This window comes from Vombatus ursinus, unplaced genomic scaffold (genome assembly GCF_900497805.2).
Source record: "Vombatus ursinus unplaced genomic scaffold, bare-nosed wombat genome assembly UNPS02014799.1, whole genome shotgun sequence".
Classification (NCBI taxonomy): Eukaryota; Metazoa; Chordata; class Mammalia; order Diprotodontia; family Vombatidae; genus Vombatus; species Vombatus ursinus.
Window position 1 is genome coordinate 1,910,887 of NW_020954577.1, and position 27,016 is coordinate 1,937,902.

At 40.5% G+C, this 27,016-nt stretch overlaps 1 protein-coding gene across 1 annotated transcript in view; it reads right to left on the bottom strand.

Moving 5' to 3' along the window:
* Nucleotides 1-27,016, bottom strand: part of LOC114050536 (protein TOPAZ1-like) — a 75,554-nt gene that overhangs the window by 21,191 nt on the left and 27,347 nt on the right. The window contains exons 7-12 of the mRNA XM_027872313.1: nucleotides 21,237-21,376; nucleotides 19,504-19,589; nucleotides 18,663-18,791; nucleotides 13,508-13,571; nucleotides 4,533-4,684; nucleotides 4,219-4,311 (exon numbers count right to left, since the gene is read on the bottom strand). Coding sequence (XP_027728114.1) covers nucleotides 4,219-4,311; nucleotides 4,533-4,684; nucleotides 13,508-13,571; nucleotides 18,663-18,791; nucleotides 19,504-19,589; nucleotides 21,237-21,376 — 664 coding nt within the window. The remainder of the gene's footprint in view (nucleotides 1-4,218; nucleotides 4,312-4,532; nucleotides 4,685-13,507; nucleotides 13,572-18,662; nucleotides 18,792-19,503; nucleotides 19,590-21,236; nucleotides 21,377-27,016) is intronic.

Here is a 27,016-nt window from a genome sequence, read left to right on the forward strand (position 1 = left end):
TAGCGCATACTAATTGCCTAACTTTGGGCAGGTTGTTTCATCTCTCAGTACTTCAGGCAACAGGTTTTAAACAAGTTGTATTCTGCATCACAGGAAGGAATTTCTATACCATGGAGTTCTATGCAAGGATAAAAACCACAGGTCTAGGCCAAAGATAAAAACCAAAAAGCAGGTTTATGAAACAGACCCTAGAGTTAGTATCCCCACTTTTATAGATGAGGACACTGAAGCTCAGGGAGGTTAAGTGCCTTGCCCACAGACACACAGAAACGTAAGGTGGGATTTGAACCTATGTCTTCCTGAATCTAAGGCTGTCCCTATAGCTTGCTGGTTCTTTTAATTTTTTTTTTTTATTTTTAGGCAGTTGGGATTAAGTGACTTGCCCAGGGATCACACAGCTAGTAAGTGTCAAGTGTTGATCTGAGGCCGGATTTGAACTCAGGTCCTCCTGATTTCAGGGGCATGCTCTATCCACTGTGCCACCGAGCTGCCCCACTGCACCACCTAGCTGCCCCCACTGTACCACCTAGTTGCCCCTGGTTCTTTCTAATCTTCAATATTGCATTTCCCTTTTTTTTTTCCAGTCAAAGACAAGGTTTATTAGAACATCTGCCATATTGGGTAGACTCTTAAGGAGTCTGAACATTAGTGAGCTATTGGCTAGATTTTGAGAATCTAAGCAGTGGCTAGATTTTAATAATATAAGCCAATACTGCATTTTCCAGAGGCTTCTTCCCTGCTCCTGCCTAATGTGCTCAGGTCTCTTCCATTCTTTAAAAAGCAAAAAAAACAAAACAAAACAACCCTCTTCATTTAACACTTCTCCTATCCATTCAAACCTCCTCATTCTCTTCTGCCTGTTATAGTCAAACTCCTGTCCACACACAGTTATTTGTCTTCATGGCATCACCTCCCATTTGCTTCTTAAACCCTGTGTATCTTACCTCCAGACCCAACACTTACTTGAACCTTCTAAGACTGCCGACAATTTCAAATGACTGGCTCTGTGACTTCTCTCTGGCCTCGTCCTACTTGGTCTTTTTGTACCATCTGACGCTGCTGGCCCCCTTCTCCACCCCTATACTCTCCCCTTCCATAACAGCCATGGTCTCCTTCCTACTTATGTCCACACTCCACTCCATTCATCGTATTTGGGGGGCTAACTTCCATTTCGTGGCCCTTGGCTGTTGGTGCCCTTCAAAGTCAGGTTCTGTGTGCCTCATCCTCTCTCTACGTCCTTTCTTGGTGAACTCATCAGCTCTTTCAAGTTTACAGAATCTCAGAGCTGAAAGAGACCTCTGTGGTCATTTAGTCCAAACCATTCTTGATCAAAAATCCCTTACACAAAATATCCAACAAGTGGCCATTCAACCTGTTTGAAGACTCCCGGTCATAGGAAACTCATGACTTCCACAGGTAGCACACGCTAATTGTTAAGTTTTCCCTGACATCCAACCTAATCTGGCGTCCTTTTAACTTCTGGCTATTAATCTTGGTTCTGTGGCCCCTGGGGCGAAAACTGAATGAGTCTCATGCCTCTTCCATGCTTCAGTCCTTGAAATACTTGAACACGGCTATCGTGTCTCATCTGGGTCTTCTCTTGTGTTAAACACCAGATTCCTTTAACTGATCCTCACGTGGTACAGATGCTTTCAACCTAACCAATATCCTTCTTAAACTGTGGTGCATAGATGTGAACATAATATTCTAGATGAGTTCTGCCACGGTAGAGTACACTGGGTACTGTATCATTCTTATTTCTGGATGTAATGCTTCCTTTAATGCAGACTTCCATCCCGTCTCCTCCGTTCCTTCCCCTCACCACGTTTCACTCTAGAGCCACCCACTTCTTCCACTTTGTTCTGTGCTCTCTGGAAAGCCAAAAAGCTTATTTTCATCTTAAAACTCCCCCACCCTTTTATCTTCTGGCATTCACTGAGACCTGGTTCCCTCCTGATGACACAACCTCCCTGGTCACCCTTTCCAGCACTGGTTGGACTTTCACTCATATCACTAGTGCGGAATATTCTTTGTTTCCCACTGCCATTTCCAGACTCTCCCTCTACCACTATCAACTCAGTAACCTCTTCTATGAGGTTCATTCTATCCATATTTGACACTTAGTCAAGATCTTGGCAGCTGTTATCCACTGACCGACCCCTCAGGGCACTCACTGAAAAAATCGAGGGCATTCACCAAAAGCTCTCTGTTGTCTCTCCCCCATGTCACACACTCAGATGTCTTCTCTCACTCTCTCTTCCTTCAGTCTTGATAAGGAGAAAGGCCTCACGGGAGGCCAGGCAAGTTCCTCTACATGTATTCTTGAACCCATTCTATCCTATCTGCTCCAGGAGATTGCTTCCTTACTTTCATTCCTTCAATAATTTTTAATCATGATTCTTTGAGTCCAAACCATTCAACTAATTCTGACTCCATCTAATTGTATTATTGTCTAACCCTCATTTCTCTCTTTTCCACGATAATGAGATACTACATCCAATGCTTTCCTGAAGTCTAGAGTTTGATCTGCTGATGTACTAGTTTAGTAACCCTGCTTAAAGAAAAAAAGGAAATGAATTAGTCCAGCACGAACTGTTCTTCATTAAGAGGTGCTTTCTGTAATCACCACTTCCTTTTCTCCCTCTAACCTTTTCTCTTAATGACCACATCTAGGATTTTCCCAGGAATTAAAGTCAAGTTCACTATCCTACAATTTGCACTCCGTTCTCCTTCCTTTTTTGACACGGTCAGCACTATTTCCTGTCTCCACTTCTGGGGCAGCTCTCATTTTCCATGGTCTTTCAAAAATCATCAACAGTGACTGAGCAGTCGCAAAAGCCAGCTGTGGGTTTCCCTCCAGAAGAAGAGGAAATCGTTCATCTGGTTCAGGTAACTGAATTTCAAAGGCAATTAGATGCTCTCTTATGATTTTCTTACGTAGCTTGAACTCCCCATAAGCTACCTAGCCACATATACGTACACGCTGTGTCTACACCCACCCACCCGTCACTCACTATCTTCAGTCCTTGTCATCCCCTCAACTCCAGGCCTGAACACCAACTGCTCATGGACTGCATCTACCTGGACCCCAAGCCATCCCTAACTCGTATTTCTCCTCTGATCCCACCCTCCTCTGAAACCTATTTCTGTTGATGGCTCTACTGTCCTTTCAGGAATTCAGAGCTACAACCTGAGAAATTCTTAAGTCTTCTTCCTCCTGTTGTCAGCAACTCTTTTCTCCTACCCAAATCACTGTCACATCCTTTCAATTCGATCCCGCAAAATGTTCTAGAGCTTCTCCCTTCCCTCTCCACAGCCTTTACTTTGTAGCTCCAACATCCTTCGCCTCTTACCTGGTCTACAAAGATGCCTCCATACTGAGTTTCCTGCAACCAGACCCAGCCATCCAGCCCTCCTCTACACAATGTCCAATTAACAATTCTAAAATGTAGCTCTATGTCATTCCTTTATTTATATTTTCAGTGGCTGGCCTACTGCCCCTAGGTCGAAATACAAACTCCCCAGCCTACCACTGAAAGCCCTCCACAATCTGGCTCTCAACTACCTTTCCAGACTCATTTCATATTACTTGCCTGTAAGTACCCTATGTTCCAGCCAATCTCTGAACTTAACATTCCACCCTCTTGCTTGGAACAGGTCATCTTGAAAGCCCGGAATCCTCCCTCTAAACCGTTCCTCTCAGAATCCCTCAGGTTCCACCCCCTACAGAAAGCCCTTCCCTAATCTTCCTAGTCATGAGGGCTCTGCTAAATCCAATTCACTATCCTAGAATTAGGCAGTTATGTGGCAGCAGTGAAGAGCCACACTGGTACTGGAATCCAGAAGACCATGGTTCAAATCTGTCCTCAGACCCTAATTCTGTGACTCTGGGCAAGGCACGTAATGTATGTTTGCCTCAGATACCTCAACTGTAAAATGGGGATAACAGTATCTACCTCAAAGGTTGTTGTTAGGATCAAATAAAATAATATTTTGAAAGTGCTTAGTACAGTGCTTAGCAAATGCTCATTTCCCCCCTTCTTTCCCACTTCAGCCTGTCTTGTATTTACTTATCCAAATACATGTTATATCCTTCCAGGACGAGGTAAGTTTATAAAGACGCACTACTTCATGTTTTTCTTTTTTATCACCAGTATCAGTAGCTGCTTAATAAATGTTTTAAATCAAAAACAAAAAAAGGGGAGTAAGAAATCATACCTTGCAAAATATATCAATTAGAGTTGGTACAGCATTCCTTAAGTTCATAGATGCCACATGCTCAAATACTTTTATTAATACTTTAAGAGCAGGCTGGATAAAACAAAAAGAAAGATGCACACTCATTTTCACAATTTCTTCTCTTTCAGGATACTTTTGCTTTCTCAAATTAATTCAGGCTGAAAATGCACTTGTTCTCTAGGAGGTATTTAATAAACATAGACATCAAGCCACTAAATTACATAAAACAAATGCATAATGAAACAACATTCACTTAGTGAAAAAACTTTCAAAGGTATTTCTAGGTTACTTACCAGCATTTTGACCATTATGCTGATGTTCACTACCTGAAACACTTCTTTCAATAAACAGTGTTTGAGTAAAGAAATCAGCAGATCATTTAGTACTTGTGATTCAAAATGTACCCCAGGAGGAAACTTTCTGTAGTACTCCATAAACAGGTTTACTGAAAAATGTAAGATTTAGATGATATGATTTTAGGATATTGTCATCTGGAAATTAAACACAATTCATCAAGCTTTATTAAAAAGATCTATCTTGGAGAGACCTTAGTGATCTAGTCTATCCTCTTCATTTCATAATAAGGAAACTGAGGCCACAAAAGACTGACTCACCCCACAGTCACATACACAATAAGTAGAAGACCCGGGCCAATTGACTCTACAGTCTATATTCTTTGTATTACACTGGAGATGCTAGTTCTTGGAAGGAGACAAATGTCAAATAATTTTGATTACCAAGTAATAATAAAACAATACCTGACAATTAGTGTTTATAGGGCAAATCATTTTAACATATTATTTCATTTGAGTTTTGCCTCCATTGTAGGTACATATTATAAGTATCATTTATAGATAAAGAAACCAAAGCCCAGAGTGGTTAAATCGCAGAGCCAGCAAGTGTTGGAGAAAAAACTGGAGTTCAGGCATTACTGATTCTTAGGTGCAACACTCTCCACTCTGGCACCCTGTGTCATAAAAAAATGAATGCACACAAAAAGCATAAAGTCCTGGAGGGATGAACAAATATAGCACAACCCTAACTCTTCGTTTGTTTTTTGGTGAGGCAACTGGGGTTGAGTGACTTGCCCAGGGTCACACAGCTAGTAAGTATCGTGTGTCTGAGGCCGAATTTGAACTCACTTCCTACTAACTCCAGGGCCGGTGCTCTACCTGGCTGCCCCGCAACTGTTTTTTAAAAGCAGTTTTAGAGAAGACGACCAGAGCTGGGAGAAGCATAGGTGAATGACAGCCGGGGACAGGGCAGACGAGCTTGCACCAGGAAGGAGAGACTCCAACGAGTTTGCCAGGGCCTGACGAGACGCAGCGAGACTGAAGGACAGAATGATGTTGGCACAGGAGTCGCGACGGTCCGTTTCCAGAGCCTGCTTCTGACACGCACAGGCACGCTGTTCCATCTCTCAAGGCTGCAGGTAACTCTTCAGAGTGTCAGCTACATGTGGCTTGTGGACCTGAACTAGACAGAGCTTCCACACTAAGCACTCCTCATCACAATGAAACCAGACCAACAGCATTTATGGAGCCCCTGCTACGTGCTAAGGGCTGGGGATCCGAGGACAAAGAACGAAACCACCCCAAGTCATGAGGAGCTTGTGTTCTGGACAAATCCATAACCTGCTTCTCACTCATGCAAAAAATGGAAGAAATGATACCCAAGGGAAAGAGACGGTAGTAAGAGTACCCAGGAAGAGTACTTGATGGCTTCAAGTCATCTGGCCGAGAAAAGCTACAAATAAAGCCGTGACTAGATCAGCAGATCTGACTGCCGAGCCACCACCAACAATCTTATGAAGAGATTCTAGAGGATGGGGAAGAAGGGCACGGACAGCTTTGTAGGGTGCAGAGATGGAGTTAGAAGACTTAGAGAGACTGAAGTAGCAAACTATCAGAAGAAATGAGAGGTGAGTAGTACTGATCCTGATAAAGAAAAGCACCTCTTCCAATCAGAGGCTGGAACACAGGAAGAAAGAGTGGGAATTCACTGAAGGTTTTGAGTAGTGGGATGTAAGAGGAAGCTTATGATGGATGGTTGGCCTATGTTTTTGGCAAAATAGGAGTTGGAATTTTCTGCTGAAAGGGAAAGAAGTGGTACAGGAGGGCTTATGGAGAGGAAAAAAGGGATCTGTGCTTGTCCTTGGGCTGTTCAACATTTTTACCAGTGACTGACTTGGATAAAGGCAGAGATGGAATATTTATCAAATTTGCAGATGACACAAGCTGGAAAACATGACTGTCACACTGGCTAAAAGAGTGAGCATTCAAACAGACCCTGGCAGGATACTGGGCCACACTAAAAAAAAGATGGCATGTAACAGGGATAAAGGCAAAGTATTATATTGGGGTTAAAAAAATCAACTTTACCCCTCCAGACGGGCTACAGGGGCATTCCAAACTATTCCATCTATATGCATCTTGGGCAAAGGTTGTGTGCAAATGGCTGACAAGATGGAAACAGTTTTGAGCTGGAAAAGATAAGCCTGGACTGTCTGTAAAACTGTGCACTAATTTTAATACTTCCAAACTGTATCCTCCTAAAAACGCTCATCTTTAAATGCAGCAACATTCTCCTAGTGATTCTACATATAGCTGTGAATCACAAAATAACTCAAGAATCTATGGAATAGATGCATGATGGACGTAAGAGATAAAATGTTATGATAAAAACTTATATAAGAAGTGGAGTATAAGAGATCCCTGAAGATGTGTAGCACTGAAATATAAAACAAAAGGTCTCTAGCATGTTGGGTTGGTCTTATATGGAAGGTTTATGTTGAAATATTGATGAGAAGACATCAAGGGCTGCAATTTGAATCTGTGAGGTAAGCATCCATTATCAAGAACATCTAAATACTGAAGAAGTATGCTAAGACAGAAGACTACATCTTAATAAATATGGAAAAGATTTTCAATAAGGGTTGAAACAAAGTATTTTTTTTATTATTATTAACTATTCTCTCTCAATGTCTTCAAAGCCTTCAGCTAAGCAAAATTTTACTGAATTATTCCAGAGCCACCTGGGATCTGTGACTGATCTCTTCCACTCTTCACTCAGCTGTCAAAGTATAGATCCTTAAGCACGAACCTGATCAGCTCACTCACCTGCTCACATGTGAGCGACTCCCTAACCTTTAGGACCACATATGAATTCTTTTCTTTGGCATTGACAGCCCTTCACAGTCTAGCTCCAACCTCTTTCCAGGCTCATTATCCTATCAATAGATATTTATGAAATGCCGTGTTAAGCACCGTTTCCCTTCCTGAATTCTACAGTTAAGCCAAACTCCCCTTACTGTTCATCACACATAACCCAGTGTTCCCTCTTCTTTGTTGAATTCTCCATGCCTGGAATGTACTCCCTTCACCTTCACCACCTTAGAATCGCTCGTTTCCTTCAAAAATCTGTCCAACTGGCACCTCCTGTATGAGGCCTTTCCTAAAGCTCCAAGCTGCTAGTGTCTACCCGTATCCTGCCCCCAAATTACCTTATTTTGTCTATACTTATATGTGTATATGTTGTCTTCTCTGATAAAATATAAGCTCTTTGGAGGCAGAGGCTGTTTAATTTTTGCCTTTGTATCGCCCAGCACAGTGCCTGTACATAGTAGGCACTTGCTAAATGCAAACATCTTGTAATGTCACTAGTGAAGAGGAAAAAAAAAAAAAGAACATCACTGAAACATCTGTTATGTTGCCAGGTACCGAGTGCAATAGTAGTGGACCTTTCCGGCTATTGATCCAATAGGTTTAATATTCTCTTGTTTCTATTTTATAGTTTGTAGTATAGTACTTTCATTTCAAGATAACATTTTAAAATGTGTCAGAAAAAGAAGTTTCAAAAGAATTGTTTGAGGCTTATCTTTATGATAATTTCACCTAATCCATAGCATGCCATTCTCAATTGCAAACTTCCAAGATTTTCACATGCAAAACCATCCTCATCTAGGCACCTATATTCTGGATAACAAAGTATGAGTTTTTACTAAGGATTTCCTTGGTTTAGAAAGAATGGTAATTTAGTGTCGAACATTAGAAACTGGCTATATATCTTTGTTTAAAGGCATGAAGATCTTCTGTAGGGGTCATCCAGAAATGCTCTCTCTCATGCAGCCTGTTAGCTCCGCTTCTCACAGACAATCTCTTACAGAGGAGACTGCCTACTTCCCTAAGAATCCTATCGGTAACAGAAAGTTTCTCTCATCCCTACAAGAGTAAAAGCCTTGCCTCTAAAAAACACAGTGTGCTGCTCCAAGAGGGTATCTCCTCTAAGGTGACAAGCAGTTTTGAGGCAATTCCTCTTCTAATGTCAACTTTACTTATCAAACACATCTAGAGATTGGCTTGGACCATGCTTTTGGTTATCCCTACTTATGCTTATTCTTTTCCACTTTTCCATATTATGAACTTTCCCTTTTATCAATCTGATCCTTTAGTGGTCACAACAGAGTAAAACCTCCTAACTTGTCCTAGGTTCCAACCTGTAAGATGGCAGGGCACTGTGGCGCTGCGTAGTCTGCTCACTAATACCTTCCATATTCTCCTGGATAATCTAGCTCTTTCGGTTTTCCCCCCAATATTATGGAAAGTAACGAGCACTATTCACCTCACAAAACAGCAAAAGTCAGTGACAGGGAATCCTGATCTGTAGAAAGCTTGAGATAAGACCCAACTAAGACTCAGAATTGTTAGAGGACACTGGAAGGAAGATATTTCTAGACTGCTCTATTCTTAATTGAATGACAGCGGAACTACCATTTTGGATACTAACACTTCAGTACCTAACATACTATATGAAGGGACGGTATAGAAGATGAAATTGGGAAAAAGCAGTTACACCAGACCGTGCACACAGAACTCTGTGCTGGGGGAGATCATTTGGTAAGGATTCCTGTCCTGAGGCCTACAGGTCAAATGGCCCACTGTATGTAGCTGGTCCCAGTCATGCTTCACAGTCTACCCCAGCCACATTTTTTTTTGGGGGGGGGGGAAGGATAGAATGGCACATCTATCCTGCCTGCCACTGACCCTTCCAGACCACTGGGACCTGGTCACTTACCCACTATCAGATTGGTACCTCACTCCCTTGTGTTTTCTAGAAAGAACTGTAAACACATCAATATCACCACTGCTATTGGATAGAGCATCTCAATCATTTTTCCTATTGCTCCATTTATTATCCCAATCACTTCCCAAACCAAAATATCCCTCCTTGGCCACCAATACTCTCTCTCTCTATATATATTGCCTTTCCCCAGTAGAATGTAAACTACTTGAGAGCAGGGTAAGTATTTGTATTGTAATGTTTGGCACATTATGCTTAATAGATATTTTTCATTCATTCATTAGTAGCCTGAAAAGAAGTATATCAAAACGGAGAAAATATCACAGAAAGTACTACCGCAAAAAAGATAATGTGAGAAGACATCAGTAACTACTGATTCAAAGCCTACTCTCTCCTTACTATAAAATCCTTTTGAGAATGTTCTATGCATATACCAAGGAAACTTTTGATGAAAAATAGGAGACGGGTATAGGCAGGCACCTGTAGATCATTTTATAATTTTTTGTAGATCATCTTTGCACATAAAGTGTTAAAAAAAAAAAAAAAAAACCTCCTGGACCCACATACATGCAAGGAAGTCACCAAGCATATGGCTGGATCCTCTTTGGAGAATCATGGGAGAACACAGGTACGCATCCTACCGAAGGGGGAGGGGGCTGTTGTGGAAGGGATAGCTACATCAATGAGATCATATACAGTCATGAAAGCGTTGAAGCATAAAAAAAGGAAGGCAAATGCTCAAAGAAATAGATTCAAAGATTAAGAAAATCTTCTTTGATAATTAGTGGAAAGAGATGTTTTCAATCATTTTATTTCTTTAATGACTTACGTAAAGGAAACAATTCCTAGTTAATGATTGATCACCCTCCTCCGTCAAGGTAGGTCTTTATCCAGTGTTTTTTTTTTGGTTTGTTTTGTTTTTGTAAATATCAGGCTTTATGAAATATAACAATAGATTAGAAAAATAAACTGAATTCATCTATGTAATTAGTCATCAGAATATTTGAACCCCACTGCCTTCCTACTTACTTTAAAATTTAATTGACAGAATATATGATAGCAGAGTTTCAAAAAGAGACAGTGCTTTATAAAACAGAATGCAATTTCCTTTAGGTGGTTCACTTTTTTATTCCTTGTAGTTTTAATGTGGCTTATTTTTACACAACATTAACACCAGATCTCCACATTCTCCTCTGGTTGTTCTGAAAATACAGGCTTCTTGCTGTCTCAAGTGTCTCTCATTTACTGCTTCACTCTCTCCTTTGTACCTTGAATAGTATATACCAAATGACTCAATTAATTTGTTTTCAACTAATCAGGGATTAGTATCAACAAGACTTTTTATTGTGAAACAGTGGCTAACAGATCAGTGGGGAAACTAAAAATATAAATCCATTTCATGTGACCAATTTTGTATTTCGATAGGTAGACAACTATTGAAGTATCTTATTTAAAAATAAATTTTTATTGATATCTATTGTTTTTACATTGCCAAAATTTCTCCCAGGATCCTCCCTCCCATATAACAAATAATTTCCTTAAAAGTTTAAAAAAAAAAAAGAGGAAGAGAAAAAAAGAGCCACAAAACTGATCAATACATGAAAAATGCAATGGTCTACACTTATCATGGAGCTTGTACCTCTGCAGAGATGTGGGATGGAGGGCGTCTTCTCCTAACTCTTCTCTGAGGCCATGCTTGTTCTTCATAATTCTGCAATGTTCAACTTTCGATCGTTCTGTGGTTGTTCTTTCCATTTACATCACTGCAGTCACCATGTTCCCTGTTTTCTTGGCTCTGCCGATTTCCCTCTGCCTCATTTCACGTAGACCTCTCCATGCTTCTCATTAGATCTGTCATTTCTTGCAGCACAGTAACCTTCTTCCACACATAATGGCCCTTAATTTGTTTAATCATTCCTCAACTAATGGGCATCCACTTTCGTTTCTGGTTCTCTGCTACCACAAAAAGTGCTGCCATCAACATTTTGGTAGCTATATGGATTTTCTTACCAGTTTACCTCCTTGGGGAATATGTCTAGTAGTGGAACCTCTGGGTCAAACGCTGTGACATTTGAGTTAATTTATTTGTATGACTCTAAACTACTTTCCACAACTGCTACACAGATTCACAGTTCCAACAACAGCAATGCACTGAGCATGCCTATCTCCCCATAACACCTTCAACGACTATTCCTATCTTTTGTCACCTTTGCCAGTTTGCTGGATGTGACATGAAAGGATCCTCAGGGTTGTTCAGATGTGCGCTTCTCCTTAGTTATTTAGACCACGCTTTCCTATGGTTATCAGCAGTCTGCAGTTCTTGAGAACTCGTTCAGAGCCTTTGGTCACACAGTGTCTTTCTTCTATCCAGTTATTCTGAGTGGTCAAATTAAGTAAGTTTCATTTCTCTTTAATGGGAGAATTTCCTTATAATATTAGCACATATAAAAAGGATTACAGAAAAGATAACATGCTATCGACTTCTTGAAGACATTACTAAATTTACGAGGTATTTAAGAACGTGTGAGAGATGGCTACTTGCTGCTCCATTCAAAACAACTGATCCTGGAAGGGCCGGCCAAAGGCAAGCTTCTGGAGTCCAATTTCCTCCTATGCTTGTGCCAATACGGCAGTGCCTACATGTGACAGATCCGCATAAAACATCCAAGTCCTTTACTGCAGAAAAACACAAATATATCCGCCGAAAGTGCCTTCTTTTTGATACATGGTGGGTTTTCGTACATAATTAGTTATTCAACTTTGTGGTGATGTACCTGTGGCCAGTGATGACAGGAGGCAATAATAAAGAATGACTTGATTTGTATTATTTGGTGGTGTTCAGACAGCTTGAGAATAGGTTATTTTCTACTGTTAAGACTTCAACACGTATGAGATTGGTCAGCAATTCTATGTAGCATATAGGAGAAAACACGATTTCCTAATATTAGGACAATGAACCATAAATTCCAGGGAGTATTAAAGTGCTCGGATACAATTAAATTGCTGCTCTTGTTTCTAGCTGCCAAAAAGCCAGGCATTTAAGATTTCTGCATATTGGTATTGTCCGGCTGTGGGTCTCTGGGCCTCACACAATAGGACCTCAAGGTAGCTGCAGAAGAGGATTAAAACCTGCTCCAATGTGGATTCTCAGGACAGTCGACTTTAACAACCCAGGGTTGAAGCTGATGCTGGGAGCCCACCAGAGTCTTGGGCAAGTCGGTGTCAGACTGCAGGCACTGTGCCTAGCGTGTCAGGGCAGTTTCAGTCATCCCTATGGTCATTCCTCTGGTACATGTTATGGACCAGTCATTCCTCACGGCTACTATGCTCTCAAGTCTCCCCAAATGCCATTGGGGCTTCTCCAGCCTCCAGCTTCTCTGGGCTGTGCCCAGCATTTTGGTGGAGGGATAGGGATTGAGGGGACAGTTATCTCTTGGAGGACGCTGAAACATTACTCCCTTGTATTCTTACTGTTCAAAGATCACAATATTTGACCAAATGGCAAATTTCAGAAAAGAATACTATCAAAAAGTAACAGACACTTTTTCTCCAATTTTTTTACCCAGTTATTTTTGACTGCTATTTAAGAAATAAAAACCCAAGTGAAAAGTGGAAGGGTAACTTTTGAATTAGGAGTCCTAACATGAGTTCACTGTGTGCTCTTGGTATATTTTACATGGCTTTGAGAAGGCTATCTTGTCTCACTTGTGTTCCATCTTCATAAAATAAGAAGACCATATGCCATATTCTCCAGGGCAAAAGAGATAAAGAGTAAATTTGCATAAGCTATTGGGAGACATGAGGCAATTTGTGCATGTTTATATAAAAGAATCAACATGTAATTCTAGTAGCATAGAACATAAATATTTTTATATGTAAGCAAATCGCATTATTTAGCAAAATCTCTTTCTATAATTTGAATGGGTATGGAAAATGTTTAAATAACAAAAAAAAAGTGCTTAATAATGACTTACGGTATAACGTGGTAGGGCCAGATACATTTTAAAACAAAATATCACATTTAATTTAATATTTTCTTGGATCAGTAGAACCTTTTCTAGTAAGTCATGTCATTTTTATACTTGGGACATAATATTTATTGTCTAATATATATATATATATATGCAACTGAACTTTACATTTGAAATATACACATTACTGAATTACATTTCAGCAGTTTGTCTCATACCTGCACGTTGAAGCAAACACACCTCACCGATATTTATATATTTCTTAAGTATTTCCATGCAAACCTGCAGAAGCCATGAAAAATTGTTATGACTCATTCTTGAATAGACTATAAGAATAAAATTTACATAAATAATATTTTTATCTTCTTGGCTACTCCACATTTTGCCCAAGTTTAAATTATCTGGGATGAAAAAAATGGTTTTAATTCATACTCTCACAGGGAAGAAAAAAAAGCCAATTTTAAAGACCTATCAGTAGGAGTCATTAAAAAGTATATAGTTACGAATCTTAAAAAAATCAAAACTCTACTATTACTTCAGAGTATCAGACAATAATTAGGCACGTACCTAAAACATTTAAATATTTAAATTCATAGAAAGTGAAAAGTGAGTTTATGTTGAAAGTTTTTAGGTAACAAAGCCAAAAGAGTTAAGGTTAGGGTTAAACTGAATTCCTTCTCTACCTCTAGAGAGCTTTCCAAAGAGAGTTAATGCTGTAAAATGGTGCTTTTGACTTTTCCAAAAAGAGACTGACTTATCCAAAGGGAGACTGTCTTGATCTCAAACTTAGTAACTAGGTTTCACAAGCAATCTTATATTGAAAAGAAAAATATAATTCTCTTCAACTTTTAGTTCCTGAACCAACAAGACTTTTCTCATTTCAATTTACAACAAGCACTATTATAGACTGTACTACGTGGCAACATTTTTGGATATTCATTATAAATTTAACCGAATATCCTGAGCACAGTAGAGGCAGATTACATCACTGGTGGTCACAGGCTATGGTGCTTCATAGCAAGTCCCTATGTTTTTCCATACGAGACAGGTGTTAGTCTGGGTGACAGATCCCCAATTTGTAAAAACTGTTATGAGACTAAGGCCAAATCACAGAATGGGAGTCGGAAGGCATCTCAAAAGGCCTTCCTGTGCCACACATAGTGGAACAAGAATCTTTCATATGACACACCCACTGGCATCACCCATTCAATATGTCAAGAGCACTCATCTTCTCCCCCCACCACTCACCCTTCTTTCTATTTCTATAGAAATTCTTCCAGTCATCCAGTTTCACTACCTTGCATCTATCCTTGATTTCCCATGCTCCCTCACCCCCATTTCCAACCAGCTGCCAAGTTTTGGTCTATCCACCCCTACTTAACCTCTCTCACATTGATCTTTTCTCCTCTGCTCATTTCCTCTGGGGGGGGCAGGTGTCTGCATAGTCAGCTCCACCTCCCCACTACATGCCTAGAGAGCACTCCCACTTTTTCTCGCCTTTCATTTTCTTCCAAGTTCAGTTAAGATTTCACCCCCAAATAAAGCCTTATCTCCTCAGCACCTCATTCTTCCTCCTTGAAATGACCTTGTATTGACTTTATGTCTCCTAAGAGAGAAACATAAGCTCCTTGAGGAAAGGAACCATTTCACTTTTGTCTTTGTACTTTGAGGGCCTAGCACAGTGCTTAGCACAAAGGAGTGCTCAATAAATGTCCGATGACTGGTGTACAAGTGATCATAGAACTTAACTTTTCTTTGAACTTTTTTTTTCCTGAGTGAGGCAATCGGGGCTAAGTGACTTGCCCAGGGCCACATAGCTAGTGTCAAGCATCTGAGGTCAGATTTGAACTCAGGTCCTCCTGACTCCAGAGCCAGTGCTCTATCCATTGCACCATCTAGCTGCCCCTGAACATCTTCAAAGAAGAATAACCCACTACCTCCTGAGAAGGCAGCCTACTTTTGCCTAGCTCTAATTGTGAGGATGTCTCCTCCTATCTCAAGCCTTTATTTGCTTCTTTGCAACTTCCACTCACTGCTGCCAGTTGTAGGGCCCAGCAGAATCAACCCAACAAAAGCATTTGTTAGGTGCCTCCTGTGTGCCAGGCACTGTGGTAGACCTGGGAAGAAAGAGACCAAAAAAAAAACAAAACAAAAAACAAAAAAAAACCCAGGCAATTCTTGCTCCCAAAGATCTTCTATTATAAGGGAGGGACAACTTGTCTACACGACAAATACAAACAAATGCAATCAGTGAGTGCCAACTCTGTGCCAGGCACTGGAAGTACAAATACTGTGAGACAATCCCTACAATTAAGCTAAACCAACCAACACAGCAACTCATGCAGATAGAGTGGGTGAAGCTTTCTTGGCCTGTTCTGTAGTTCACCAGATCCCCAAACTAAAGAGAAAAGGAAGTGTGTTTTCATCACCTGGGGTCTGATTTATCGCTGCATTTAACCCAAACTCACTGCCTTTTACTTATAGCATTTTAGTCACTGCATATCATTCTCTGAGTTTTGCTTTCTTTTTTGTGAACTTTCCCATCTGAATTACTCAGATTAGTAAATGCTTACAGTGTAATATAATATACCATCAAGTTCATACACCACGACTTGTTCAGCCAGGCTCCAGCTGAACCCCTTTATTTCTAGCTTTTTGCTACCACATAGGCATTTATTAATACTGCATTATAAGGGACCATGCTGTCTTGGACCTCTTGGGGGTATATCAACCTAATGACTTTTTAAAAAAATCATTCCAAGTTGTTTTCTGGATTAGCCAGACCAATTCAGTTCTACCAGTCATCTCTTCCCACAGCCCTTCCAACACTATTTCTTGTCTCTTATCTTTGCTAAGCTGACGGATCTGACTGTGAAAACTCAAGAGCTGCTTTAATAAGCATTTCTTAATAGTCACTGGGAGCATTTTTTTCCCTATGGTTAACAGTTTACATTTCTTTGCCTGAAAACTGTTCACATTCCTAGGAGATCTTTTCTTCTACAAAGTAAGCCAAGTCCTATGACATTTATTTTTCTACAGTAAAACCACTCTTAACAGAAAGAAGAAAATATCTTAATAATCGCTAGCATTTACATAGTGCTTTAAGCACCTATGTAGTACAAAATGCTTTACACATATTATTTCACTTGATCCTCACAGCAGCCCTGTGAAGCAGGTACAATTACCATTCCCATTTTACAGATGAGGAAACTAAAACTGAGGAAAGTTAAGTAACTTCCCCAGGGTCACATGGCTAATAAGTATCTGAGGCAAGATTTGAATTCGGGTCTTTACGACTTGAAGTCTAGCATTTTATTCACTTCTTAGCTACCAGCATTCTGATTTAAATAAGGTGAAGGAAAACCATTTGAATGGTGTGAGGTTTGGTATCTGTTGAAGCGGTTACTGGAACTGAAATAAGCAGACTAGACTATCATAGGCTCAGAATCCAAAGTTCTTTCACTGTGAAGTTTAAGCACTGGTTTGTGAGCAGAAGGGAAAAAAATGAGTAGCAATTTCAAAGAAAAGTCTGAAGAATCTAAAAGTCTTCTTGCTCCCTTGAGTGAATGTAACCTTCCCACATCATGGGGCATAAACAATACTACACAAAGATCGACCCCAAATTTTTTCCATATAAAACGATTTTCACAAAAACAAACCCAGGGTGAAGATAACATCTGCTGAGACAAAGCTCCCCCAAAACAAACAAGAAAAACCAAACCCAAGTAAGCTGTCATTTACAGTTCACTACCCTACTAGGTAAAAATTTCAAATAGAACACAAATTTTAATAGAACTGTGTGAGATAAAAAGGTGGTGGGGGAGCCTGGATTTTCTGTTCTGTAAGCTATTCATGTGTGCGAGGGGGCCGAGACCCACTGGGCTCCGATTGCTGGTGTTTCACTGGAAGCAGCGGAGCACTCTTTGACTCTGCAACTTGGCCCTGGCTCAGAAGACTCCCTGCACATCCCTGAGAGTGGGGAAGAATGAGGCTGTAAACGCCCAGTCTAACAACTGGGGCTGTCGCCACCAAGACGGCACACCTCTAGGAAGCGCCGTGAACTTGTTTGGCCACCCAACCCTTTCTCTTCAGTACTTGGGAACCTTCACGTGTTTTCTCTGATCTGATTAACCCCTGGAGGCTTCCTTTGCTGTGATGCAAGTATCACCCCGTTTGTAAAGATCAGAAGAAAGTGCTTTGGTTTTGCCAGACAAAAACCAGCCTGCATTTCTCTCTGCATTCCGAGACGCCGTTGGGCAGTTGCTCCAAACACGACTGACTGACTGTGGATCATCACTTCCCTTTCGGCTAGAAGGGACCTGCATCAGAACAAGCATTTCCCTCACTGTGTGTCACGTTCTGACCCACAGATGCTCATCACTGGGTCACAGTTGTCTAGTGATGGTCATCCGAATCCTGCCCTGAAAAAGCAGTGATCGGTTCTGATGCTAAAGGTGCCGGGAATGTTGCCACTGGAGAAGCGCCCTCAGAGGCTCTTCTGAGCTGGCTCTCCAGCAGTATACAACCCTACCACAAACCACACACGAAGACAGAAAAAGACAAGAAACCAGCTCGCGACTTCTCTGAGACAGCGGCAAGGGGCCTGCACAGCGACACTGGGCAGGATGAGGGAGGGGAGCCCAGGCCAGCGCAGCTCAATCCCTACCAACTTCTCCAAACCTTCCTACTCGCTCAGGACACCCTGACATTCCTACCAAGTTGGGGCCACTGCACAGAATTAAAATCCAAGTGTCTGCTGGATCTGGGCTGATTCTGGTGTGTGGCCTCAGACTGGCTTCTCAGCCCTGTGCTTGTTACCAACACTGGATTTATTTTCCTTCACTGGTAGTCTAGGAAGTTAAGGAGCTTCTCATTTGTTATTTCACTTGCAGGTCAAAATCTTTCCGTAAATGATTTTTAAACTTAAAAGGATGACATACATAGCTGGAAGGACCAATTACAGCTACAAAAATCTGTTCAGCTTGGGGACTGATCAGGATACACTTTGGGAAATAGATTAGATCAGATAATCCATCCATCCATTTTTTTCCTAATAGGAAAAGCTCATGAATTGGCTCCTCAATAAAACAGAAAATGAAAAACTTTAGAGAATTTACCTGAGGACTGAAGTAACTACTATCTGTGGCCATTTGTTTATTTGTGCAACTTCCATTTTACCATCTGTTGTAGCCTATACAAATGACTAACTTTCAAGAGAAAAAAAAAGTTCTTAGTGGTGTAGAAAATATTTAAAACACATCATTTTAGGACCATACATTTTTAATGAAATATGTAAAAATCAAACTTCAATTTCTCTTAGATGTTTACTACAAATAATTTCTCCTTAACGTTTCAAATCCTTAGAGACTGTACCTTTTCATCTGCTTGTTCAGGAACGTGGGTAAATTTACACAGTGATCGCTCACAGCCACGTAATGTATTAAAATGAAATTTGCAATATCCATGGGGTAACATCATCAACCCTAGGGGCTTCTGGAACACCTAAGGATTTTTTTTAAAGGAAGGGAGAAAAAAAGCAGGATAAATGCTTTCAGCTAGTAAAAAATAGGAACTATTTACATAGAGGATGGGAGGGAAGGATAGAGAAATTAAGATTAGGAGGGAATATTACATGTATAAAAATGAACACGATTAGCCACGGCTAATTTAATAAGAAAAGTCAACTTCTATTTTATATTTGTAAAAGAAAAATTTAGCTTTTCTACACCTTCCGCAATGAAATTTCTGACAAGTTTGCTACATAGTATTTAACATGTATTTAGATGTTTGCAACAAAACTGGAAGGGAATGAATGATATAGGATCATCAGAAGATTAACAAAAATGAAGGAAATTTATCTTCAGTATTTCTAAGAGGTAACCTCTCATAACTGACTCGCATTTTTCTCCCACCTGAGAATACTCTGTCTCTCCCTCTCCCCACCAATCTACTCACCAGAGCTGTGCCTCCTTCAGACATCACTGCTTATTGATAGGACCCTTCCCCCCCTTCTCTGTATTGTCCTTCTGCACCTCGTCTCTAGACCTCCTTGGGCTTTCTCCTCAGGAAGGACCTCTACACTACCAGTCTTGACTCTCCCAGTAAATTCCTGCTTGGGCCTCTGTTCTACACGAGAGCAAGCAAGGAAATACCATTAACAGGGACAGACAAAAGTCCTATAGGGGAAGTTCATACAAAAAGCTAAGACACTCACCCCTGCAGTTTTTTCCCTTTTAAATATCTCACAATTTTCAGGATTCTGCAACATCAGGAGAGGATATTTCCCGGAAAATCTAAAATCTGGAAAAAAAAAAAGAGATAGAAATCAGTTACTATCATTTTTCTTTCATATGTACAAGACTTCCCTTAAATGTACTGAAGACTTTCTTAGAACTTTACAGAATATCAATTTCTATATAGGAGCCAGGGATACTGAAATTTATTCTACCACAGAAGGACAAATTTTCGTGTGTGTGTGTGTGTGTGTGTGTGTGTGTGTGTAGAAGAGGAAAGGCAGGTGATGGTAAGACTTTTATGAAATATATATGTGCATATATACACACACAATAACCAATCATTACATGCAGCAGAAAATTGTGGTGGCAATATAAAGGAATTAAGCAGAAAAAATGATATCAAAACCGTCATTATTGGAAAGGTCTTTGCCTAACACAACAATTATCTCTTTTCTCCCCCAAAGGTAGCAGGTGAGATGGCAGGCTTGCTTTAGGAAGCGGTATCTGTGGAATCCAGAGGAAAGACACTCAGAACAAGAGGGCTGAAAAATAGGGTTGAATGAGCAGAGCAAAGTAGTGTCTACCAGAGGTTCCCAAACTTATTTGGCCTACTGCTTCCAAAACAAAACAAAACAAAACAAAACAAAACTCAGCACTCTCCTGGAAATCTACTTTCTTCAGCTCTTTTTTAAAAAATCTGCGTCATTTCAAAAAATATAATTTTTTTTAAAAAAAATGACATCTTAAATTTAATAATTTATTGTAAATTTGTTTTTCTGTATTGAAATTTTGATGACATAACATATAATCATGCAACTGTACAGTATCATATTGTAAATAAGTCATTACACACACGTTTTCCTGCCGACGCATGCTGGACTTCCCAACAATGCACAGCACGTTTGCCTGCCAACCTGTTAAGACCTGTTGGAGGATTTGATCACCGATATTATAAAAGTTATAACTTGCATTTTGTGTATTCATTTGGAAAATGATATAATCACTATGACTAACTCCATTATACAACAGATGAAATATGTATAAATGCTTTTTCAAAATTTTCTTTTTCCCTTCTTCCCTTATGTTTATTAAACACTCCCTAATCACACCCAAGGCTACTACTCCCCATTCCCCTCCCACTGTTCCAATGCCCGCCGGCAGGTGGCACTGCCCACTTTGGAAACCTATGGCAGGTGCTTCCCGAGTCAAGTCTGTGTGGCTTCATGATTTGATTTGAAACATTATGAATTTTAGGAAGCCAGAGGGAAATAACAACCACGTGAAGCAGCTGAGGTAAATGATCTCATTTAATCCTTCGAACAAACTCGTAAGGCAGCTCCTGTAGCTCCATTAGTTCTAAAACACAGATGATGAAGCGGAGGCTCAGAAAGCTTCAGTGACTTTGCCCGGGGTCGCATGGTTAACGGGGGTCAGGGACAGGGTCGGAAACTGAGGCTTCTGACTCCAATCCAGCACCCTTCCTATTAAATCTATGAAGACAAGTCTTGTAAATTCAACCCACTGGCCCTACTGCAATGTTACCCTGCTATACATAATCAAGATTTCACTGTGTCAATAGTATCAAGTCACTGTATGGAAGCTTTCTGATTTTAAAATGAGTCTTCATGAAGTGATTTTCTAAGCTGTGGGTGCAGACTTTATGCATCATGACACAAAAACAACAGGATTTTTTTTGTTTGGAAAATAATACCATTCATCCAGGGTTTCAGGATCATGCCATCCGGATGAGCCTTTAGATTCAAAGAAGGTACTGGCAGACACGGAATTGCTGGACACAGAGATGTTAACTGACGCTCACCCGAGAGGATCTCTGCAAATTTAGAATCCTTGCTACAGTAAAAGAAAACAAATTGTGACCAAAACTTGTTAAATTAATGAAGTATCAGGATACTTGTAGTATTTTACATTTTGCCAGATGTCTTTAGAACTTAAAAATAACATTTTTTATGCTTAATTATCTTTCCTAAAGTCCTATTCTCATGCCTCTACACGGTCCAAAGGTACCCTGGGTTCTTAAAGAATCTATCACGGGAGAGCACAAGCTCTGGCTGGCCCTAGTGCGCGGCAGAGGCTTGGCATATGGGCAGGGTCACAAAATGGGTTGTTACAAAGACTAGCTCAGCTAAATTCAGAGAGGCTAACTGCCAGGTGCACTAAAGTATGCTTCTGAAGACCACTTAATGAGTTAGGGAGTATCTGTACAAGATAAAAAAATCACAGAGCCTTAAAATATTGAAGTAATTATCTAATAACAAGCAAACCGTTCACTCTTACCAAATGAACGCTGTGTTAGAAAATTTATGCTAAGGTTAACTAAGATTAATGACTTTTTAAGAGGAATGAGTAACTCTTGGAGGGAATTAAAAAGTGAGTTGAATTTATTATATGTGAGAAGCCTCACTGAGATTCTAACAGTCACCAATGACTGACTTAACCAGGGGTGGGGAACCTGCAGCCTCGAGGCCATATGTGGCCTTCTAGGTCCTGAGATGCAGCCTTTTGACTGAGTCAGTTTTACAGAACAAATCCTTTTATTAAGGGGATTTGTTCTGAGAAGTTTGGATTCAGTTAAAGGGCTGCAACTTGAGGACCTAGCCGGTCACATGTGGCCTCGAGGCTGCAGGTTCCCCACCCCTGGCCTTAACCAAGCAATGAGCCTCACTTAGCTTGAATTCTTCAGGGATTCTGCATATACCATTCCCAAACAGGCATATGAAAACCACCTGAACATACTAATCTCCTATTCTTGTAAAATTTTAAACAACTGTATAGCATGACATTGGTAGGGAGTACAGTTGCAATTACAGTGAGATCCTAATTATCTGGAAGTCACTTGTGAACCAAAAAGCAAAGTTTTCCCAGCTCATAGTAAATTAAAGCAAAAAATCTGATATGTCATCTTAGATTTAAGCCATTGTTCTAGTCTGTCAAGGTCCTGATTCTGTCATCCTTTCAACTCCTGTCTGGACCCTTTCGCCTACCTTCTCCTGTGCAGGCAGACACAACGACAACCAGAAATGACAGCTGACTAAAACAACATCAACAAAACCAATGTATACAGTTTCACTAAAATAGATTATTTCTAAATTTCCTAAAGAACTCCAGCCCCATGATTTTCCTATATGGGGAAACAAGGGAGGGGGTTATCAGACCTGCCTGGTACTTGGTGGGTTCCAGTCCCAGCACTGCCATTGACTGCTGGAACAGTCCTCTTTTCCACTGTGCCGTAAAAAACTTTTAAAAACTCAGGGTGGTCGGGGGCTGCTCTCTTGCTAACAAGCTAGACACATGTGGAGTTGAACGATTTCAGACCCAGGGAAGAACAGCATGCCCCATTAAACGGCAGCCTCATGACCCCAGAAGATGCCCAAAGGATAAAACAATGAGTTCCACCTGGTGAGATCAAATTTCCTACTGGTAAATATGAAGTGCTTGACTTGGGTGTAAAAACACCAGCTTCAACTCCCCAAGGAGAAAGTTATGTGGAAGACAGGGCTGGAGGAGAAGAGTGGAACTGAACATGAAGATGTAATCGAAGGCTATCTGCAGGGCTTTGAAACCGTGAAGGCCACAGACTGGATCTAGGGGAATTAAGAAAGACGAAGGAGACCAATTGAGAAGGATCCCAGGAAGAACAGGAGGAAAAGTAAAGCAAGGGGGAAACGGCAAGTAAAACTACCTGGTGAGACAAGGTAAGAGGTCAGTGAAAGCAGAGAAGAGAAAGAGGGAGACCAGGCTCTTCACAAGTGCTGAAGAGGTGGTCAAGGTATTGATGAAGCGTCAAAGAGGTGAGCCACAGGCACTGGACAGAAAGCCGGAGGATGTCCTGTCTAGGAAGCAGAGAGCAAGAAGAATCCTGCAGCGTCTTGTGGTGATTGTGTGGACAGTTCTATTTGCCATAGCCCAAGGACCGCTATCTCGATTGAAAGGGATTGTCAGTCTTTCCCCTAGAAGAGAAGGTGAAGGGGTTTGAGAAACTGCACACTCCAGGGTAGGAGGGAGAATAAAGCATTCCAAAAGAACCGTGCAGAAGATGGATCTGAGGAGGCCGAGGAGAATCCTGACCTGCTTCAGAAGGTTGGAAAATGGAAGACTTATACAAAGAAGGAAGGAGAAGGACCATTGAACACTTAGAGCTCAAAAATAAGTTTCTTTTAAAAAAGATGAAAAGTGAAACATAGGTACAGATTATACAGGAGCAAATGAACAGTGTTCAATAAATCCAAAGGCCCCAACTACTGGAGTAAGAAATCATTTCTCAGCAAAAACTGCTGGGAAAACTGGAAGGCAAGTTTAGACCAACATTTCATACTACATACCAAGATAATATAACAAGTCACATCATAAGTAACTTGGAAGGAAAGAAATACCTTTTGCAAATATAGCTAGGGGAAAAATTCATGACCAAACGAGGGAAAAGGGGGCTGCAGATGATAAAATGGATGATTTTGATTTCATAAAATTTACAAGTTTTTGTAGAAATAAAACTAATGCAGTTAAAAGAAGGAAAATCATTAACTGGAAAAAAAATCTTTGCAGGAAATTTCTTTAATAAAGGTTTTGTTTTCCAAATATTTAAGGAACTGATTTAAATGTAAGAAAAAAAGAGTCATTTCCCAGCAGGATATGAACAGATCCCAAAGGAAGCTAAGTTATGATCAACCACACACAAAAAATGTTTCACTAATAAAAGAAATGCAAATTAAAACACCTCCAAGATTCCACTTCACATCCATTAGACTGACAAAGATGACAAAAAGGAAAAATGACAATACTGGAGGGACTGTGGGAAAACAGAACACCAATGCATCGTTGGTGGAGCTGTGAACTGGTCCAGTCAGTATGGAAAGCAAATTGGAATTAGTTCCCCCAAAAGACACTAAAGTGTGTATACTCTTTGACCTAGTTATATCACTACTAGGCCTATAACCCCAAACAGATAAAAGCAAGAAAAAGATCCATTCTATCTAAAAACATTTAGAGCAGCTCTCTTTGTTACAGCAGACAACTAAGAGGGTATTCATTCACTGGGGAATGAACAAATTATGGCATATGTAGTGGAATCTTACTGAGCCAAAATGATGAAAGGTTTCAGAGAAACACGAGAAGACATATTAACTTATATTAACTGATGCAGAGTGAAGCAAGCAACATCTAGAGAACAATTTATACAAGTACAACAACACTAAAGAAAAACAACTTTGAAAGACTTAAAAACTGATCATGCAAAGATTCCTTCCACAGGATCACTAATGACACGTTCTACCTGTTTCTTGATGGGGAAGTGAGGAACTCAAGACTCAGGAACATACATTTTTGAGCATGGCCAATGTGGAAATTTGTTTTGCTTAACTACGTATATTTGTTACAGGGGTTTTGATTTTCGTTTTTTCTTCCTTCTCCCCCAACTCTGGGGAAGGAGAGAAACCTATAGTAATAGGTATATAAAAAGGAAAATAAAAGAAATGATATTAAACACGGAAAAAAAGTCTAGAATAGAACAGAAGGAAGGCCAGAAGCAAACATAGATGAGGACAGTTTTGAAAGTTATATGATGAATTTCTTACATACTTAAAAGGAAAAATGAACTTCATATGATAGACAGGAACAGTTTCGTGCATAATCCTCTTTTTTGTGCTACTTTGTATTTGGAAATGCTTGTTTTTATTTGGGATTTGTTAAGAATTTTTTTCCTTAATGAGAAGGAAGGTGGATGATTGTTTTCCCCCCAAAGAATGATAAGAGAGAGCCATATGTACCATCAGGATAGGAGATTACCTGATCAGAATCAAGGGAAGAAGAGTACTTGATGACCTCCTGCTGAGAGTACCAAAGCCACGACTCAGAAGCTACACACTGCTCCCCTTCTTGGACACCAGCCACACTGGCCTTTCTGCTGCTCCCTCTACAAGGTATTCTATCTCCTGGCTCCATTCCTTTGGACAGGCCGTTCCCCAAATCTGAAATGCTCTCCCGCCACCTCACTTCCGCTTCTTGGAATCACCAGCTTCCTTCTCAGCTCCTTGTCAGTACTCTTCTGTAGGGGAAATCTTGCCCGATTCCCGGGTGTCAGCGCCCTCCCCAAACATCCTTTTGTGCATACTCCCTACATAGAGGCTACAGTTTTTGATTTGTGCAGATGCTGTCCCCCAAAGAGATCTCCAGCTCTCTGAAGGCAAAGGCTACTTGGTTTTGGCCTCTGTGCCCCAGCAAAGAACACAGTGCGAGGCACAAAGTAGGCATTTACTGAGTACTTGTAGAATTTAAGGGAAGGGGATAAAAGAGAATACTGGGAAGCACTGGGGATTGAGCAGATTAGAAAGCAGACGGCCTTTCAGTATTCTGAACAAGAGTGACAATAGCAGTCTGACAGTCACATGAAAGACTGGCTTGCAACACTTGTGAGTGGGCTATAGCCAGTCTGGGATGGGGGCAATGGAGGATCCAGTCAGGGCAGTGACAAGGACACTGGATGAAGGGTTGGTGCATAAAGTATAAGGTGGGCAGAACTCACAGGACTTGGTAACTCACAGAATCAGCACAATTTGCAAGTTGGAAGGGCCCACAGGTCCCTCTAGACCCACCTGTACCTGAGCCAGAATCTAATCCAGAACATTCCCAACTAGTGGCCACTTGGCCCTCCTTCTAATTTACTGAGCTAACAGGCCAGAAATGAGAAGAGAAGGAAGTCCAAAGTAACACCAAAGTTTTGAAAATAGGAAAGGGATGGAAATAGTGAAGTCACAAGGAGGAACAAGTCTGGAGACAGAAGGGAAAGCTGGGCATAAGAGTCGTGTTTGTTTGTTTTTAATAAAAAGGAATTTATCAGTCCACATTTCCCTATCTAATCACTTCTGGTGAAAAGCTAGGCTGGGGTGGGAAAAGATTCCTGCTCCTCTGGGCAAAATTAGTTTAGGTTTAAGTATGAGCCTAATTTAAAGTAGGATAGAATCACAAAATCTGAACTTGGAAGATAGCAACAATCCCATATGATAAAGATGAGGAAACTGAGGCACGAAGAAGTTAGGCAATTTGCCCACAATCAAAGAGTTACGTACTGGCAGAGCCAAGCTGAATTATATTTTATACAAGAAATATATACTGCTTTGGTTTAAAGCTCAGTTTCTCCAACATCTGAAGTTTGTCCTCCTGGTCAGTTTTCTCCTCTTTAAGGTTCTCCAATTGGTTAACTCATGAGAAGCATGAAATGAGGGAGAGATCACTGCATTTGCAGGCAAAAGAACTGGGTTGGTAACAATGTGACCTTGGTCAAGTCATTTATTTCTGGGCCTCTCTTTCCTCATCTATAAAATAGACTAGACTGACCTCTAATATGCCTCCTCGTTTTAAAATTCTATAATCCTATTCGGCAATTTATGAAGCTATAAATATTGTGTACCAACCTAGCTCTTACCTAGCTTCTTTTAATAATAATTATCTCTAATTTTTTGGCTATTTTGCTCTTCCAGG